Genomic DNA, 21,368 nt, shown 5'->3' on the forward strand with positions numbered 1-21,368 from the left:
CACACGTTTACACAACCCGCATGCACACAAATAGAAAATTGCCTATATTGAACTCCTTAGAAACGGTCAGTATGCATACCCCTTAATGAAAATATCTTGTGAGTAAGATATTAATATTCAAAATAAAAGCGTAATTTAGTTATTTGCCGGTAAAAGTAGTGTTCTAATTGAATATTTTAGATTTATTAGTACTTTATATTGTATTTTTGTGATTATAATGAATTTTGTACGTCATATCATTCATGATAATTTAAATTTAAAAAACAAAATCGTTTTTATCGTAAACTAATTTTGCATAAAAATTACTGTTTTGTCTTATTTTTTTTTAGGTTTTTCCGTCGCTTTGGAAAATTACAGTAAATTTTCAATTTTGACCTCTCAAAATAACCTCAAAATTTTCCTCGCAAAGATACTAAATTGAAGCATTATTTTGTTTAAAAAAAAAAACAAAATTAAAATAAAAACAATATCTACAAACAAATCAACAGTATGAAAAGTGATACCGAAATTAAAATGACCATTTAATAAATTAATAAATAAGTTTAACTGTAATGTTTAAATGACACTGAAAAAAACTGAAAGCAACTGGAAATATTTGGTATTTTGGTGATAGGTGGGTATGATGAAATGTAAATAGTATTTAAGATGAAAATAAAATCCAAGTTTACATCTAAAATTTAAAAATAAATCTGGTTAAAGCTGAAATGGATTCTTGAACCCCCTGAATGTCAAGCTTAAAGCCACTATAACTATCAAATTCTTCTTGAATTAATACAAACAAACCAAAAAACAAGCACGCATATAGTAAATTAAAATAAATAATTAAATAGTAACATATTTAGGTCCAAATCCCCAAAATCAATATGATACAACTGTTAAAAATATAAATATGTTATTATAATAAACTTAATTCATGTATCACTTATTACTACGGTCAAGCTTTTTAAGGGCAATTCAGAAAATAAACAAAGTATAAAATATGAAGTAGGCAGAAAAATTTATTAAAGTTAAATAAAATATATTGAATACAACTTCAGTTCTTACATAACAATACATACACATTACACATCATTACCTGGTAAAGCCAGGATGTGAGCTAGCTGTTTATACATAACAGTGATGCAGAACATGTTTTCTGTGCTTATGTTTTTGTACTAAATATAAAAGTAACGTGTTTATAACTTATTTTTATTTAATATTTTGGATTCTGAGCAGAGCCTCAGAAGCTAGTGGTTTTACAATGTTTTTTTTTTATCCTGTACACAAAATTTCTACCAGAAGGAATGCTTTGATTTAAATATATTGTATCTTATCTTTTAACAAATTGGATCAAGATGGTACTTTAAAGAGGTAATTTTTCGATTTTATCAATAGTTATTTAATGCCACGGGAAAAAACCACCGACAAATTACGAAAAACTGATAAAAATGGGATTTTAATTTCTAATGCTGTGTTTATCAATTATAACCATAGAAATGAATAAAAAATAATAATATTATCAACTTACAGGATACAACATATAATAACAATATAAAATATCCAGACTGACTCCGCTCAGAATTGTTTTTCAAATTCAATAATATTATATCATTAAATTCAAGTTTAATACAATCCATTATACAATGACCTACTTGTAACCTTCTGTAGAGCAGAGCGACATCCACTCAACCGCTTTTTAGTTTCTGTTTTTGCATAATAATTTTTTTGACTGTGAGTTGTTCACATTTTACTGATGTAATTTATCATAAAATGTGTAGCTGGTTCATAACTCGTAATAAAATAATATTGAGTAAAATGTAAGGTAAAATAAAACAAGGTTTTTTAGTCATAATAAAAAAAGGCAGTTTACTTTTTAAACCAAAGTACATAACATTTGGAACAAAGGTTTTTCATTTAAGTTATTTTTATGAGTTGAATATTTTTGACAATCACAAAATCAGTGAAAATTATCACTTAAAAAAAAAAATAATAATAATAATAATTGTTCTATTTCAGTAATAGTCTTGATAATCAAAAAAAGCTGTGTACGTCATGTAAATATAAACTGAAAAGACCACCCTGGTCGTCCAAAATTGTACATGTTCGTTACAGGAAAAATAGAGAGTTGCATAAATTATCACTTGGCATTTGTCTAACATTTTGCCCTATAAGGTATGCCAGTTTATGTGCGTACTAAAAAAAAAAATCATTAATAATACAAATTTGCATTAAAATAATAATAATTGTCAAATATAATTATATTATAAAGTATATTCTAATACATGCTTAAATAATAAATTAGTGTACAGTGAAATTTGTCCTGAAAAATTAACTATTTATAGAATTAAAGGATACGGTGCAAAAATCGGGATCTTATTGAAATTGTTCAGGGTGAACATTTGAAAATCATTATCTCACGACATTATCAATTGTTATAGCATTGCATTTGCATACTATTATGACTAAATTATGTTACCAATGTTTTTATATCATTAATTGATTTTATTTAGTTATTTTTAAATACTTTGGTAAAAATGCAAGTAATAACTACTAGCATATTAATAAATTAACATTTATACAAAAATCTATGTTACCATAGAATATAGAAGAGACATTCTGCTTGGTAGTCGATCTCTGGTGGTTTGGGAATGTTGTTATAAACATTTTTACGACACACGGTTTGTTGCTTATTTACGTTTTAATCCTTTAACCTATAATACGACTTACGGCTATACAACAACTATTAACTTATAATTGTTCGCATTACACATTAAAAAATTATTTTTATTTTAATGATTATTAGTAAAATATAATATAATTTACTATCATTTCTGTGTTACCATATTGGTATTAAGTTTAGTATCAACTATCAATTATTGAAATATATGATAAGAGTCGTCGGCTGATTCTCATAAATAACACAATGGCAGTGCCATGTTCCCACTTTTTTCAAATAGCATTAGGATTTGTGAGTGTCGTACCCCCTGATGTTACTTTATAATGAAAACCCCACAATGTACACTCAATGAAATTAAAAACAAAGTTGGATTTAAGGGAGTGTAGGCAAGCTGCCTAGAGTGGCTAAGAAAATATTTTAAAAAGCAAAACGTCAACTTCTAAAATTAAAATAGTTATGTTAAGAATTGTTAAATAAAAATATTTATTATATAATATTAAGATCTGTTTTGTATGCCTATTATTTAAAAAAAATGTTGTACATTTTAATGTCTTACATTGAGAATTTAATGTTCTAAACAATGATTTTAATTTCGTTTCATTAGTAATGGTTGATAATACATAACAATTATCATTGTAAGTTTTTATTAAAACATAGTGGACATCCATTGAAATTTTTCCTAAGTAGGCTAAAAATAATTACTAAAAGCAAGAAAAAATTAATATAAAAATTCAAATGGATATATTGTTAATTAATATTTAGGGTATTTTGAAGGGGGTATTATAACTTGTTTACCTATTAAAGGGGAGGAAAATGTTTATTGCCTAGAACCGTAAAAAAGATAAATCAGCTTCGGAATAAAAACTTCTGTATACTTAAAATGCTTTGATAGGATAAATATTTACATCTATATTGAAGAGCCGATGTAATAAAATACTAATGAATTTAAGAATATATGTTCAGGAACATTTAACTGAGCCACATGTGCCTGACATGTGATCAGTAATAAAAAATTAAGAAATATATAACTTTTTTAATTTGATTGCTTTCAATACGTATTATTGTGTAATTTGGACCTAGTCATACAATCATGAATTGCACAATACCTTTTGTCATTATTGAGTGAATACTGATGTAGTAAATCAGTCTCTAAACATCAATGATGGGAAACTTGAACGCGTTCATATTGTGTAAACTTGTTATGAACGAGTTCAATTTTCAAGAAATTAACTTGAACGTGAACTAAGTTTTTAATTATTATGACCTTGAACGTTTTGAGTTCGTTCATTGACAATTTAATTTTTATAGATCAGGGTCTTTCTCAAGAATCGAAAGATTTACTTTGTTTTTAATTTTGTTTGTATATTATTATATTAATAATTGTTGACACCAAATTACAGGGCCGTTGATCGTCGATAACTGATAAGAATAGTATACCATATTATTATAATTGTGTTCTAACTTGACATCATCAAATAAAATGTTATAAATAACATTCCCAACACTAACACGTTCATACAAATGATTGTATGCTATTTAGACCGTGTTACACAGAATACAGTGTGCTTGGAAAAATATAAAGCTATTTTTATTATGCAATCAAAATTATTTTTAATTATGATTTTATTTTTGTTTATTATTTTTATTATCATAATATTTTTATTATTATAATACTTTTATTATTCTTGATAATAACATGAAATAGTTCATTTTAAAAACTATGAAATAGAATTTGAACTAGTTTATATTAATTAAGATCTTGAACTTGAACTAGTACATTTTTAAAAAAAACTTTCCTATTACTGCCAAACATCTTTATACAAGTTTCACTGTACCTTATATTTGTATTCATAAATCATAAATAACTAAATCAGTTTTAGAATTCATGATCAAGACTTCAAGAAAAGATGTTGTATTTATATCTAAATAATTTCATATTCATATTTTATATTTACTTGAACAGGAGCGGGAACTTTTACTGTACCACACCAATTATAATACAAGTGACACAACTTGTAAGATAATCTTTGAACATTTTCAACACTTAAATTACATCCATTTTTTAGTACAATGTAATGAGTAGGATTAACAGTACCCTGCACATAAAAATAATTTTAATAATGAATAATAAAAAGAAACTAAGATAAATTAAGAAAACAACATTTTTCAAAAGAAATATACTTTACCTGACGAACATGTTGAGAGACCAAGAAAAAATCGAAATAATTTCTTCTGGTTACAGTATTATCAATAACAGTTCCAGAACTTGGATTTAAATATTTTTCGTTTACGTACTAGATATAACAAAAATATTTAATTTGTCAATTTCTTTTTATACAAATTAATAATCCATAGCATATGCAATTTATTGTACGGGCCACGAAAACGTGCGGATGATTCTCCAGCACCCCAGCTGCGTTTTTCGATAGGGCTATAGTAGTTAAAAGTGCTACCAAAAAAACGCCAATGGGCACTAAAATTATCCACACGTTTTCGTGGCCCGTACTATAGGCAAATAGTCAAAATGAAAAAAATATTAGAATAACAGATTTCCATGAAAAAATTGAGCTACAAATTATTTATTTATTTAAAACTGATTTCTCATTGATAATTTATATTAAAGGTATAATATAAATTATAGTTAATAATGATATTAAATGTAAATAAAGAATTATATTCAAGAACAATGTAATACTTGTTATAATAGACTAATGCTTAAGAGGACGCCATACCCGCATATATTGTCCCTGTCTTACAAAGACCTAAGACGGAGACAACACATGCAGGTACAGATACTTGTTGCTATGTCTTACAAGTGCGTAACTTACCAAATGTATGCTCAGCAGATCACGATTAACTCCGTTAGTTAAAATATTTGAGTGAAACTTAATAATAAAAACATTAACTGTGAGTGTATGTGAGATTTTTTAAGATATTTCAGTTTTTAAGTGAGTTATGAATATTTTCAATTTACGCTATATTAAACACTCATGACTTGCTAAAAAATTGAGCTATTGTAAAAAAAACTAACACAGATAATGTCCTTACCATCAAGTTTTATAATAGGTCAATTTGCTCCAATTTTTAAACAAATGGGGCTAAACGACTGCTGAGCATAAATTTGCTGTTACCCACTTGTAAGACAGGCTGCAACTGGCTGTGTAGCACAAATCATTAACCAATAACGTAAGGACATTTTATATTAATAATTACAGGTTTTAATGCTAACTATCATATTGATTTTTACTTAATTTGGCTAAACATAATAAAGAGTTAATTTAAGTGTGTCAATAATTCAAAGTTCTGGTTTAATCTTTCATAATATATTACTTGAAAAACACGTGTGTTGATTCGTTTCTGCACAATAATTAAAGTAACCATAGGATTATAAAGTCCCGGGTAACTTTTAAATGATTCAATCAAATCTGATAGTTCAATTTCTTCCACTTGTTTTAAATCTCCGTCAGATACACCATCTCTATAAATAATTATTTTTTCAGGCAACAACCCATTTTTCTAGAATCAAGTATTGTAATTAATTTTAAAACAAAATCAAAACATAAATTATAGTAATACAACAAAAACTAACTGATTTAAACTGTGTCACCACTTTATGGAACGCGTCTTGCACCGACTTCATAAGTTCTTGATGAGTACTCCTTTGCATTGCAGCAACTGAATACCATTCAGTAAATGTCTTGTCCATTGAAGCTACAAAACCAACAACACTACTCATTTGTTTACCTTTCTCATGGTATACATCAATTCCTACTATCATAGTATTTTTCTAAAAAATAAAAGAAAAATTATAGTATACTAAACATTAGCAACAAAATAGAAATTTTATCTATTTATAGTATAGATAGCATTTCAGTTTTTATTTATGTTTCCACTATTAGCTTTGTTTTGGGAAACAACATAGAATAATATCCATGTAAAACAGATATTTATTTTCACTATCGCACTATTAAAATATTTTATAATTATAATAAATGATTATCAATAGTGTAAAAAAAATATCAACATATTTATTTAGAAAATAAATTTAATATAGGAAAACCTTACCAATGGGATGTCAATAGCCCAACAAGCACCACCTAATTTACAATTAATTTGTAAAGCAATCTTCTGAGTAATTGATTGTAACCGCTCTGGCTTGGATAATGTCCTTGAGATAATTACCTAAAATATAAAATACAGTAAAATATATTAATGATAATAAGTTCAACTGTAGTTTCTCTTAGTACTTGAGATGGAATTCCAATTTCTGAACAACAAATCCGTTTCACAGCATTATAACGGTCTTCTCTTTGATTTGGAAATATAATAACAACTAATTGTATATCTGAATTATTCTTTAATGTACTGTTTATTGTACTAACAAAAACTTCTGGATTTGTCCCCTGAACTTTAATTGGTTTTGGAATATTAATTTCCATACCAAGAGGACGGCCGCATGAAGCCAATTGTTTGCAAAACGATTTAGCTGTAGTTTCATCTTTTGGATTATACATAATTGCCCAATTTAACATGTTCACCTACAAAATAATAGCAATTTATAAAAAAATAATATTTAGAACTCAATTATTTTTATTATAATTTATAGAAGGTAAAGTTTGAAGCTTTTTATAAGCTAAACAGAGTAAAAATAAACTAAAACTGCAAGAAATATTTCTTACATATTTTATATACTTACAGCAACAAACATTGCATTTTTTGCTACATCCATTCCCCAGTCCATATTTACTCCAACTTGTTTTCTGATATTACTTCCCAGTAATATTGTTTCTCTTTTATAAACGGGACCTTCCATTTTCACTGGGATTGGACGCATCATTAAGCCCCAATCTTTAAATTTCTTGCTAGCTCCTTCATGAGCTAAACAATTTATTTAAAAAAAATCAATTTATGATCAAATGTGGTGTTGATTATCACTTATCATACAATATTAAAATAAATAAAAACTGTAATATTTTATTAGACATTTTATCAATGATGGTTTTCAAATATGTTATATTAATATTATCAAAATGTCATCAAATATGTTAAATCATTTAATAGAGTTAAAGTAGGCATAATATCAATTTTATACCATTTATACGATTCACAAATTCAATTATAGCATTTTGTCGCACTTCTGGTGTAACCAAAGTATGGGTTTGAAGAGCCTTCATCAGTTTAAAGTCTGATTTCATTGCATCAGTCAGCCCTGTTAAATTGCAAAGCTCAGGAACTAAGCAACAAATACCTAAATCCTGTAAATTTAAAATAATATTGATGTTAAAATGTTTTTAATATGTCTATTTAATTACTAACATCTGCATTTTTTCTATTTATATCTTTTTTTTTTGCTTTTGTAATAATCATGGGCTGTTGAAGATTTTTGATTTCAACATCATACATTTTTTTATAATAATCTGTGTATGTTACCTAAACCGAGAAGAAAATAAAAATTAATAACATTTTATTTAAGATTTATAAGTATCTAGATGAAATTAATATTACTTACTTCAACACCATTTTGTTCAAAAGTTGATAAAGGATTCATTGTAAAGTCTATATCATCAACTCTGTATGTTTTACGGTTGTAATGTGTAATTACTGTAGAACCACATAATGCAGCCATTATTTCTTGCTTACTATCTGTATTGTTTTTTTTCGCATTCATCATAATGTCTGTCCTATAAAAATATACAAATAAGATTTTTAAAATGAAATTCTGCAAGGTGCATAGTTGATTACTTATGAATTTCAAATACGAATAAAAGATCAGAACAATTATATTCAGATTGTAATTGTTAATATATAAATATATTTGCCACACATAAAATCACTTGAGAATTATTAATTTTATTGGTTGAGAGGATTATTGAATAAGACCGATTATAATAAACAAAAATATTGTTGATGACACCGTAATACAATGTGTCTCAATTTTTTTTTTTTTATTAATATTTGGTAGTTTTTGGTATCAAATGTTCTATAACATTGTTGGGATCATTTATATAAATAACAGTAATAATCTAGTTTTTATAAGGTGTTATCATCGTTACTAATATATGATGGTAATCATGGTTGGAGTTGGAATACATCGGTTAAAAACCTTTCTTGAACATAACTAAAATTGAGATACGTTGTATTACTGTCATTAATGATATATAATATCTATAAGACAAGGAGCTTATCCTAATTCTCCTTTATTTTATAATAAAATTAAAGGATTACAAACAATAAAAAAGGGGGTAAGTGGGTGCCACTCTGCTGCACAGAAGTTTACAAGTGGGTCACTGTTATGGAAGGTGTTAACTTTGAAATCAATGTTATAATAAATATTGTATACGAAAAACGATTCTGAGCGGAGACAGTCAGCCTAGGATATATTATTATATTACAGTGAAACCTCTAAATACCGGACACTCTCGTTCGCTTAAAATTGTATCCGCTATTCAGAGGGTACAGATTGTGGAAAGTTTGTAGTTGGTTCCCAAGAAAGTTAGAGGAGGTTTGACTGTATATTTATACTGTTATTATTAATACGGTAGCCAGTAAGTTGAATTAATATTATTAGCAGGGCTCATAACTTCTAGCATTTGCATATTTTTTTTGAGAGGTCCTAGAGATACCTATGTGAGCTATAAATTTGTTTCAGATAACCAAGAAGCTAAATTCGAAATTTTATGTTGCATATTTTTGTTTGCATATTTCGAAGTATAAGTGCTATTTTGCTTTTTTTCTATTTTCCAATATTATTTTTGCATAATATTTATTTATTTATTTTTTTTTTGTTTTCAGTTCCGTAGCTTTTAAAACATTTTTTCTTAATAATAAAAAGTAATTATAGTCGTATTAATTATTTATATTAGTAATTAATTCGTGTCAATTAATTGTTCTTATAATATTATAAGAAAAAACTATATATAACTATACGAGTTTAGATGACGTGCGACCTAGCGAGAGTGTATGCTTGATACTTGGTAATCCCATCGTTAAAGAAATTGTAGCATATGCACTAGTATTTTATTTTTAGTTTCTAGGTATTCCGAAATCATTATCTAGATATTCCGATATCATTATTTTCAGATTATTTACAGATTATTACTCAGTCGTTTCCGATTGTTCGTATTGTATGCATGCTAGTTCATTTCGTGAATTCACAATCTAAATTCTATAGTTTTGTTCACACATAATTTATTTTACAATGCCTAAAGAAAAACAATCTGTTTCTAGTCGTCTTAAAAATATTGTTCACGAATTTGGTGAAAATACATTTGCAACCGACGCCAGTGTATTACTATGTAAGTTTTGTAATATTAAAATTAACCACAAAAAAAAATTTAATATCACACAACATTTAAAAACCGAAAAACATATTAAGGCCGTTAAACGTGCAGAAAATCAAAGTGAAAAAAAAACAACAATTGGTTACCAACTCTACCAAAAAGTCCTCATTCAGTAAAGATTTGTGTTTTGCGTTGTTATCAGCAAATATACCACTGAATAAAGTTTCAAATCAAAGCTTTCGTACATTTTTGGAAATTTATACCGGAAATAATGTTCCTACAGAAACAAACTTGAGACTTGGATACATAGATGACATTTTTGACGAAACAATGAGTAAAATTAAACTTGAACTGTCTGGTAAAAAAGTTGGGTCGGTATTGACGAAACTACCGATGTTGAAGGTAGGTTTGTCGCTAATGTAATTGTTGGTATACTTGAAGCAGATTACCCGGGTAAACAATATTTAGTTCATTCAGAACAATTAGAAAAAACAAATTATTCGACTATTTGCAGAGTATTCGACAAATCTATTGGAATCATTGGTATTCAACACGAGGATGTTTTATTGTTTACATCCGACTCCGCTCCCTATATGATAAAAGCTGGTAATACATTGATAGCATTTTATTCCAAAATGATTCATATTACGTGTACAGCTCATGGACTCCACCGAGTAGCAGAGGAAGTAAGGGGCAAATTTAGTAATGTCGACAAACTTATTTCTAGTGTTAAAAAAATATTCTGAAAAGCACCAAACCGTGTTCAACTGTTCAAAGATGAAGCTCCTCATTTAAATTTGCCACCGGAGCCTATTATAACACGTTGGAGTACGTGGATCATCACCTCGAATTACTATTGTGAAAACATTGAAATCATACGTAAAATTTTCGAAAAACTAGACGCCGATGATGCTGTTAGCATCAAAGAGGCCAAAAAATATACTTCCAAAGCTGGTATTGAAAGAGATTTGGCCTACATAAAGTCAAATTTTACAATTTTAACAGTTTCCATTACCAAGTTGCAAGAAAAAGGACTACCACATTAGCTGAAGCTATAAATGTATTTGAAAATGTTGAAAAAGTATTTGAAACCCTTCAAGGACCAATTGGAAAAGCTGTTTTTAATAAACTCAATAACGTCATCCACAAAAATGTCGGTCTTAAAATTTTAAAAAATATTTCAAATATATTATCTGGTATAACTATGAACACAGATCTTGAACCTGGATTTCCTGAAGACTTCTTAACAGATGATCTCGTGTACTTTAAGTTTGCACCAATTACGTCAGTGGACATTGAGCGATCGTTTTCAATGTACAAGACTCTACTCAGTAACAATCGAAGATCATTTCACTTTGAAAACTTGTACAAACATCTAATTATTCAATGTAATTTTCAAGGTAAATATATGTTTAAAAATATTTAAAATATATAGGTATCATTATTCATTATTAATTATAATTTATAATTTTTTTTTATAACAGAACAATCGCAGAATAAATGAGTACCACAAGTCGTTTACCACAATAATTCCGATGTAATATTATTCAATTTTTTTTTTAATAATAAAAGCTTGGTAATTTTTTTTATACAAATGTTTTTTTCGCATATTTTAGTATTTTTAGTGCATATTTACGTGCTTATAACAACCTTTTTTAGAGCTATAAGTTATGAGCCCTGATTATTAGCATATTCTTATACTTCAATGTTTGTACATAATAATATACTTGAAAAATTAGAGAAATACCGACGAATAATATTTTTAAACAAAATCATTATTCTTGAATAATAGGTATGTAATTCCGTCCAAATTTTAGCATAAAATAACTAAAAAAAAAATGTTTTTATATTTTTTGGTTTCATTATATACATGAGTATGCTTAGAAACATTAAATGTATTTGTAAAAAAGTCAATAACGGTATCAGTTGGCATATATAAAAAAAATAAATGCTTACATTATTTGAAGAACTGTTTGTACACGTAAAACCCTGTGTGATACTTCCGCACACATATAAAGACCATTTTCAAACTCGTCAATAGTAGTTATGTAGCCTGGCCAAACTTCAAGTCTACAATAAAATATTCAAACAATTATTTAATTTATCTCAATACCACAAGTATTTAAAATTGTATTTATAGTCTACTTGAATTCAGGAATTAGTATCCTTTTATTTTGATCATAACAACTTCTTCCAAATTCTACTAGACCAAGTATCTTCATTATTGTACGTAGAAAAACGTTGTAAAAATGTATACATTCACGCAGAGAATTTTTACGCTTAAATGTTATTGTTAATGTCACTTCAGATCCATCTCTTAATTTTCCCACTAATTTTGTTACCTAGTAAAAAATTTAACATATGTTATTAAAAATTGTTTTTAGTTATATTTTTTTTGATAAATAATTACATTTTGTGGTAGCATTTTTGGTATATAAAGTAATGTTCCATCAAATGTTTTTACTGGGTATAAATCTCTGTGTTCATTCACCAAAAAAAATCTAGCAGATTTGGCATCAACTGGAGGATTGAAATCCACTCTATATTCATATATTCCTTTATCTTCTTCCAATTTAATTCTTATATAATTTGATGACAGTTGAGCACTATAGAAAAACAACAAACATAAAATCATCAATTTGAAACATTAATAGAAGAACACAACATTGTGTTACAATATAATGATAGTTAAACAGTAGATATTAGGTTTATGAATATATGCAAATATTTAAAATAAATATAACATTGAAAGTATTGTTTAAGTATAAAAGATTAAAAAAATACTAAATAATAATTTTTTTTTTTTATTGATAAAGCCCAGCAACAATGGCTATTAGCTGTTTATTTGATTGTCTGTAGAGGAGGGTACTGTTGATTTGGTTGTTGCTCGTGTGTTTGGTTTTGGCAGAATTTCATATTGGGCACTCGTAGGTTTCTGCTATGCCCAGTCGGGGGATGGCAGCCTCTCTCTCCAGACAGTTGCCTGCCCAGAGAAAAAAGTCGCCCGTGGCCGAGATACAAAAATATTTATATGACAATAATTATTGTCAAGTGATGATCTATTATAAATTAAAATATTTTGGAATATTATGTAGTAAATAACTCTAAATATTAAGTATATTAAATATATTTTTTAGTTAATGATTCATCTAATTCCATCATTTTACATTCTTCTACTTATAACCTTAAAAATTATTAACAATAAACAAAAAATACATTTATCGTACATGTGGTAAGCATCTTTTTCAGACTTTTTCAAGACTCTACATATAACTGGAGTCTTTTCTTCCTTTTCTGCTGGAATATCTACAATATTTGTTTGTGGCTGCTTTGGGGGTGTAAGTAATTCAGATACCACTTCTGCTTTTTTATGGTCTGGACTAATGTTTGGACGCCTGAGAAAATAAACAATTGTTTTTATTAATTTAATAATTGAACACATTTAAATTATGGAAATGTTTCATAAAAACAAAATATTAATCATCTCAACAATAATAAATTAAGGAATTCATCAATTGACTCACAATTAATATGTGACTATAAACCATAAATTATATACTCTGTCCAGCAAGAGAACCCGCCAAGGACTGACAAAAATTAGTTCTTCTGTGCATCTTCACGCGACACCCTGCCATAGTGGTAAAGGTCTTGATGACAGGGTGTCATGTAAGTATACATAAAATCGGCAATTTTTCTGCTGGACAGATTAATATCTATGATTCTAAATACAGGCAAACGTAATGCAATAATCATTGTTAATAAGAAAATAATATTTAGTTTAGAAACTGAAGTACATAAAACAATTTATTTTTAGGTATATTAAATTAATTATCATTGATAAGTACATTTTTTATTAATTATAAAAACATTACAATACTAACACGATATTTTTTAAATCCCCTAGATCGATGTTTGAAAATGTTGATTGTATGGTATCACACAACTTTTGAGACACAGTTCCTTGAGCAATATTAGCTAACATAGCCTGCAAACACATAAAAAATTCAAACAAAAACTATACTTTAGTATTCTAAACAATTTAATTATACAATAAACATTAATATTAACACTTGAATATTTTTCTATTTCATCTTTTATTGTATGTTAAGTAATTACCTAAGTGAATAATATATTGTATAACATCCCTAACAAGAAACTGATATACATATTTTATAATATTACAATATATACATTATCTATTTTGGAATCAAGTGAAAATAATGAAAAATTTGAACTTATTTAAAGTAAAAAAAAATATTTTCATATTAGGTATATTAATAACGTAATTTTTAATTCAGTAATTTAGCTCAATAAAAAATTAATAAATAATAATATGTAGGTAACCTTTTAAGAAATATATTATTATTTGTTAATATGGTTTTTTTATTTGTGTATATATATATAAAGTAAATAAAAATTGGTAACTATTTTTCACATATTGTAAAATTCAAATTCTATAAGATACACATTTTTAACTTAATAATATTTACAAAAATTTAAAAATAATATTAATTTAAGTAGATGAGTTATCCAAAACTAATACCAGTTTGAAAATGTATATGTTTTTCAAACAATCATTATTATTCATAATAATTTTAATAAAAAAAATAATAAAATCATGAAATTAGTAATTAACCAGCTACATATATTTGCATTATCATTCATAAAAAACAACCCACTTAAAAAATAAAATAATTTATAATTACTAATTTCAAATTATTTTTTTGTGAATATAGGTAGTTCAAACATTAATATATAATATTAAGCAGTCTTTAATTTTGAGTGATACTTAACACTTAGGTACTATCATTAATGTAATAATGTACCTAAATAATATTATAAATGATTCATTTCTATAGGTAAGACAACAATAATTACCCTTCTTCCGCGAGCAACTTGTTGATTCCCAGCAACTAGGGTTTGAGAACTTATAGCAGCCACAGGAACTTCAGTATATGGTATTGGTAGTGCTGCTAGTTTTGGAGGTTCCTCAGGTTTAGGATGTTCATGGGGTTTAGGTGGTTCATCGGGTTCTTTAGAAGCGACCTTAGCCAAACGGCTCTTTAAAAAACCTCTTCCAGACATTCCTAAAAAATGATTTAAGACTTGATTACATTTTGTAGTGTGACTACAGTATTTAATCAAGATTTTCAAGCTTTTATATTAATTAGTCTAATACCTAGTCTTATTGGACTCGTATATTTTTTGTTAAAGAAGCAATACCTTGGAAGTCAAAAAAAAACTTGTTTTCAGAACACATAAATGGAAAAAAAGATCAAAAAAGGTAAAACATTATTAGAATACATGAAAAAATTATTAGTAAATTATCGTAATTATCACGAAAAATATTGACAGTCGGTTTAAATGAAATAATTTTTAACTATTTGTAATATTATTATTAATATTAATAAATTCCGAATTTTTTCTGAAAAAGTTTATGTACATATCTGAAAATCGCTTTTTTTGAATTGCAAGAAACCTGCTTCTACCAATTTTTATGTAAGATTTGTAATATCCCCGCCAATCATAAAAATAAATACATTGGAAAAAACGTCCAAAATAATAATAATAAAAAATACCTAGTATTGTAAGTTATAAAAGGAAAAATATTTTTTTTTTCAAAAGAGAATAAAATAATAATATTTGGGATTCCCAAAATACTGGAATTTTACGTTTTTAACATCTATGCCAGTTACGTTTTTTCCCGTTGAATTATAAGATATTATTATTATGTATGTGTTGGATCCATAACAAACCAGTACCTAGAATGTTACTGAAATTTTCTCATGTATGTATTGAAGAATTGAACATAACAATACCATGTATGTAATCAACAATGACCTAAATTTTCCAGTACAAATGTAGCACATACACTCTTAATTAGATATCTCTGGTGGTCCAAAATGGCCGCTCTGCACTACCAAAAAACCTAAAATACTCATATTATCTCCAACTAATTAAGTTTATGGCGAGTAGGACATAATAATTGTGTTAGATATTAATATTATGATTTAGTATTTACCCACTATTATTAAATAATGATAATTTCCTAATTAACAAATAATTATATTAATAAAATCACAATTTTGAATATATTTAAGATAGGTATTACCTTCATGTGTGACCACCACAATTCTACTCACAATTTATTAAGAGGACGCCTCACCTGCATATGTTGTCTCTGTCTTACAAGGGCGTAACATTGCAAATTGTATGCTCAGCAGAACACGCGTCGCTCCGTAAGTTTAAAAATTAGAGTGAATTGACTTCTTATGAAATTTAAAGGTAAGACTATTATCTAGGCAATCGCATGGGCTTTTTATTATATTTCAATTTTAAAGTGAGTTATGAGTATTTTAAGATGTACAAACAATTTACAATTTTAAAATATTCATCTCGCTTTAAAATTAAAATATAATAAAAAGCCTATGAGATTACCTAGATCTTACCTTTAAATTTTATAAAAAGTCAATTCACTCTAATTTTTAACAAACGGAGCTACACGCGTTCTGCAGAGCATACAATTTGCAATGTTACGCCCTTGTAAGACAGAGACAACATATGCGGGTGAGGCATACTCTTAAGTCAACTGAATTAAGCACGATATTACTTAGTAGGCTTTAGCGTACCAATATAATACAATATAATAATTGATAATAGGCACGGACTAAGATATCATATTTTATCTTAGTCCTTGATAATAGGTAACAATTATTGTTATCATACATCAGTTATCACTTATTATATTTTGTTGAAATTTTTATTTAATGCAAGTATACTGTTATTATTAATTAACTGCATTAGTCTCTTATACAATATATATTGATTTAGTATTTTATTTCTATTACAATAGAATATAATATAATACAATAGAATAGAATATAATATAATAGAAGAAATAAAAAAAAAGGATAAAAATATTCAATAAAGCCTTATAAATTGTGTAAGTATAAAATGTTATGTAGTTAAACACAAATGGTTAATTAATAAATTGATTTATTAGTATTTATATATTGCCTATTATATTTTTTTAAATGACAAATTATTAAGTCTTAGACACCGTTCAGTATAATTACGGATATAATATATTATAATTAATAATCAATAAGTATATTAAAAAAATGTTCTCCAAATGATTATCATAATATATCATTGTAGTCAAAAATACTAAAAACAATTTTGTCATAATCCAATCTAAAAAAAAGTATTATTTAATGAGATTTGAGATATTATGTAAAATAATCGGGTGACGTCACTGGGCCAGGCTCGAAAAAATCACCTATCTTAAGCATGTTTAAGTTGCTCGCTTTACACAATGATTTACCAACCTAAACATTTTTTTTTTATGTGTGATTTATTAAGACGATAGTTGTATCAGAGTTACGTAAAGTATAGTCACAACGGAGCAGTCTGTTGATTTATTTTAATAGACATTTTAAATATTTCAAAAATCTAAGAACTGTAAAAAAATTCTAGTTTTACTAACATTTTCCGTACATAAAAACTTATAACTAATCAAACATAATTAGAAATTAGTATACAAGGACACTCTTTATAGAGTACCTATCAATATAAGAATATACAGTATTATTTATGTGGACATTAATAGCAAAAACACTGTGGACGAGACAAAATAGCACAATGTAAATTGGGTATTACCATTGGACCACCGTCTACCACAAATAAAAAGTAGAAGAAAAAATAAATGTTAACTTTTCTGTGAGGAATACAATGATGGTAGTAGGGATATTTACAATTTAGTTGCTATGACATTGCTAAAGCGCGGATTTATATGCTTTTAAAACCAATCAAATATGTGCTAAAAAATCTTAAATATGTGTAAATATATGCACTAGTGTTAAAATATACATAAAAAGTTAGCAAAAAAAATGTGTTTATTGAACATTTAATTAAAACAATATATTTAAAACATGGAACCCTACTATAAATAATTTTCTTCATTTTAGAATCTGAGCGGAGCTCATCCATTACAGTGACCCACTTGTAACCCACTATACAGCAGAGTGTCATCCACTTGCCCACCTTTTTTTCTTTACTTTCATAATTTTATAGGAAGTTTCAATTTATAAGAAAAAAATAGGAATCAATTAATATAAAACATATTAGGGAAAACAATTTATACCTTAGTATACCTATTAATTCATTATGATATTAATCGAAACTACCTATACAAATATACCTAATATATTTTTCTTATATTACAATAGTATATAAACAAAAATGTTGAAAAAAACAAAATAAAACATCGAAATATGCACTAAAAGATGAAATATGCAAATAAGCTTTTAAATAAATAAATTTAACAATATGCAAAAATATGCATAAATGCACTAAAAAGTTAATACCAAATATGTCTGCCGAGGTTCCTCCTTAACATGAACAGAGTATAGTTATTGATTAACATAATAAACTGAATTCCGATCAAATATTATAATTATTGTTTCACACCTGCCGAACATTTTAGGAAATTTTTAAAAGGATGTATACTGTGACGACCAGTGTTGGGAATAGATAACTAAAAAATTATCTAGATAAGATAAGATAATTTTAACAAAATATTATCTAGATAAAAATAAAGATAACATAAATGTAATTTATCTAGATAAAGATAAATACAACAATACATTTATCTAGATAAATATCTAGATAAATATCATTTTTTTACACTTATTTTTAATGTTTTTTAGTATTTTTGTAATATTAGATATATATTAATATAATGACATAATATTTATAATAACAACGGATTGAGCCTTCAAATGTAACTATTTGAATATTATAGCTATAAGAATGAAACACCAAAACATTTAAACCAATACTTGGAATACTGGTATTGGTTTGAATGTTCAAAACTATGTTGTTAGCTGACACTTTATTCTTTAATAGGTACTTTAATAATTGTACCCCTACTTAGTTATACAAATGCATACAATAATGAATTATTAATAATTTATACATTTTAATACAAACTAATCGAGTAAAAAATTATTTATTTGTATTATCTCGAGGAAAAGTTGGTTCTTAATAAATATTGTCAAATGCCTCTGTATGCACTTATAGGCTATAGCCACTTGTAAATCATATTAAACCAATATAAAAAAGGATAAACTTCACCTTAAATATTTAAAAAACATATAAATAGTAAATATTACATTATAATCAATGTTTGGTAAGAAATAGTTGAATGCTAAAATATAAGCGTATTGTTTTATGATTGAATACAACATTTTTCATAGTTTATAAAACAAAATACAAATTATAAAATTACAACTGCAAAATATTAATAAAAAAAAATATTTTCAATAATTTTAATAATAATAATAATAATAATAATAATATTAGTACCTGTATACAATATAGCCTTGTTTAACTTACTTAGATCAGTTAGGCGTAGCTTTTTGGTTATTATTTTTTATACTTATTTTAAAAATATATTTAATATACCTAACTATAATGAAAAGTAAATTTCAATTGTGATACATTTTATGTAATAACAAAATTGATTTGTTAAGTCAAAAATATAGGATTTGTGACCATATAAGCCATAGTAGCAAGTTGCTACTATCAAGTAGCAAAATGATATTGTATTTTTTAAATTTAAGACATAAAACTACCTATGTATTTTTAGATACTGAACATTACCTAGTATAATAAATTTACATATATTAAATTATGATGGTATGGGTAATCAACTGATCAAATAAAATATGAGGCTACTAAACTATACTACTATGGTCGATGAGAATTGAGGGGGTAATAAACTATACTACTATGGACTATGGTCTATAAGGGGTACTGATCTAAATTGTCTTAACTTTAAATTTAGTCTTATGAAATAATATGCTATAATACTATTTCAAAAAACGCACTGCATCGCGCATCGACGCATCGTTATCAGAGGTTCAAACGGTTTTCATCAGCGTTCTGGTGCGTTCTCATTTCTACGAAGTTAATTTTAATTTATTTTTAAAATGGATGGGGAAATAAACCTATACCTAATTAATTGTAATAAGCTCATGATTTATGGCTAGTAGAGAACGATGTATAGTGCATGCCCGCACATAGGTTCTCGTATTATCGTAATACCGTCGTTGACAATAATAACAAGAAATATATATTCTTCTAATTTTATAAATAATTTATATTATTTAAGAACTTTAGTAACTTAGGTTTTATAATTTTGTAGGGGTACTATAATATTTATCTAGATAAATTTATCTAGATAAGCCAATTTTTTATCTAAGATGAACATTAGATAAATCGTAACATAATTATCTAGATACTCTAAAAGATAATTTTTTTCAAAAAATCTTATCTAGATAATTTATCTAGATAATTTTATCTAGATAATTCCCAACACTGGTGACGACCATGGATAAAATCAGCTGAGCATGCCAGAGTCGACCAAGGACAACTACAAACCGTCATCAGATATGAATGCGACAATTTACTTATAAAACTAAACTTACCAAATGATGAAACCCAAAAAAAATGGTGTAAGTTGGTTTTAGATCAATAAAAAGTAATAATAATGACAAAACCAATACAGTACATATTATGCGTATCTTGCCTATATCTTCAGACTTGAACAACAATATTCAAAATTCAGTTTAATTTAATTTAATTTAATGGACGAAAATTCAAAATAGTAATAATAAAACCACAAGGAGTCCAGGCACAAGAATAATTGGTCTACACCAAACACGGTCGCCATCGTCCCACGTGCGCTATCTGGCCCATAATATTCGGGTACGACCGTTAAGGCGACAGACAGGAACTCCGAGTTATGCTTCTCGTCCTGTCGATCGCCTGGATGAATATTATGGTTGAATAAAAAGTCTCAACTTACCGCGTATGTGTCTTCACGCGGACGAATTAATTCGGAAAACGTAACGTAATGGCGTCCTCTTGTCAGGTGTTTGTAACGGAGACGTTGACGGCGATAACGAATACTATACACAGGTTGAACGGTGGAAACAATTTCGTCGTTGAGTAGGGAAATCGCAAATTGTAAACTGTTATAAACGGGAAACAAAAAAACTCAGACCGACCGCTACGTAACAGGACCGGCTGCGCGGGGGGCTAGCCGAGAAGAAAATGGACTCAATAACGACAAAAACACGGACAGAGATGTGCTTCTATCATGGATAGTTCAGAGAAGTAACGTTGCTGGATATAATGGCGTCCTGCACCTGACAGCGGACAGCCCAACCCTGCCCGTCGCCTTGCTATCGTGAACCTCGGTTTTAAATTTGCTACCGTGGTCCGTGTGAATACCGTTTCCGGAACCAAAGGTTGGCAACTCTTCGTTTTTACTATCGGAGTCCAGCACGACTGACTTCCCGAATTCCGGAACTAATCACTGGACGGCGAACGTTAGGTCTGAAAATACCGCGTCTCCGTGCTGCGCT

The 21,368-nt window shown here is 27.3% G+C and overlaps 1 protein-coding gene across 5 annotated transcripts; it reads right to left on the reverse strand.

Annotated features, from left to right (window-relative positions):
* Positions 1-1,817: 1,817 nt before the first annotated feature.
* Positions 1,818-21,130, reverse strand: LOC132934699 (piwi-like protein Ago3). 5 transcript variants are annotated; one of them, XM_061001029.1, is made up of 19 exons: positions 16,049-16,455; positions 15,699-15,865; positions 14,815-15,023; positions 13,818-13,921; positions 13,164-13,331; positions 12,347-12,542; positions 12,082-12,278; positions 11,893-12,006; positions 8,166-8,337; positions 7,973-8,086; positions 7,749-7,911; positions 7,353-7,534; positions 6,904-7,194; positions 6,722-6,838; positions 6,246-6,443; positions 5,987-6,172; positions 4,843-4,950; positions 4,612-4,752; positions 1,818-2,172 (listed from the first exon to the last, which is right to left on the reverse strand). In XM_061001029.1, the coding sequence occupies exons 3-19, from the start codon at positions 15,019-15,021 to the stop codon at positions 2,086-2,088; spliced, it is 2,745 nt and encodes a 914-aa protein (XP_060857012.1). In that variant the 5' UTR covers positions 15,022-15,023; positions 15,699-15,865; positions 16,049-16,455; the 3' UTR covers positions 1,818-2,085. The 5 variants fall into 5 exon arrangements, with proteins under 5 accessions (XP_060857012.1, XP_060857013.1, XP_060857009.1 ...); XM_061001030.1 differs by lacking the exons at positions 15,699-15,865; positions 16,049-16,455 and adding an exon at positions 20,807-21,130; XM_061001026.1 differs by lacking the exon at positions 15,699-15,865 and having other exon boundaries at positions 16,103-16,457.
* Positions 21,131-21,368: the final 238 nt, after the last annotated feature.

The sequence above is a fragment of the Metopolophium dirhodum genome, chromosome 1, assembly GCF_019925205.1.
Source record: "Metopolophium dirhodum isolate CAU chromosome 1, ASM1992520v1, whole genome shotgun sequence".
In the NCBI taxonomy this organism is placed as follows: Eukaryota; Metazoa; Arthropoda; class Insecta; order Hemiptera; family Aphididae; genus Metopolophium; species Metopolophium dirhodum.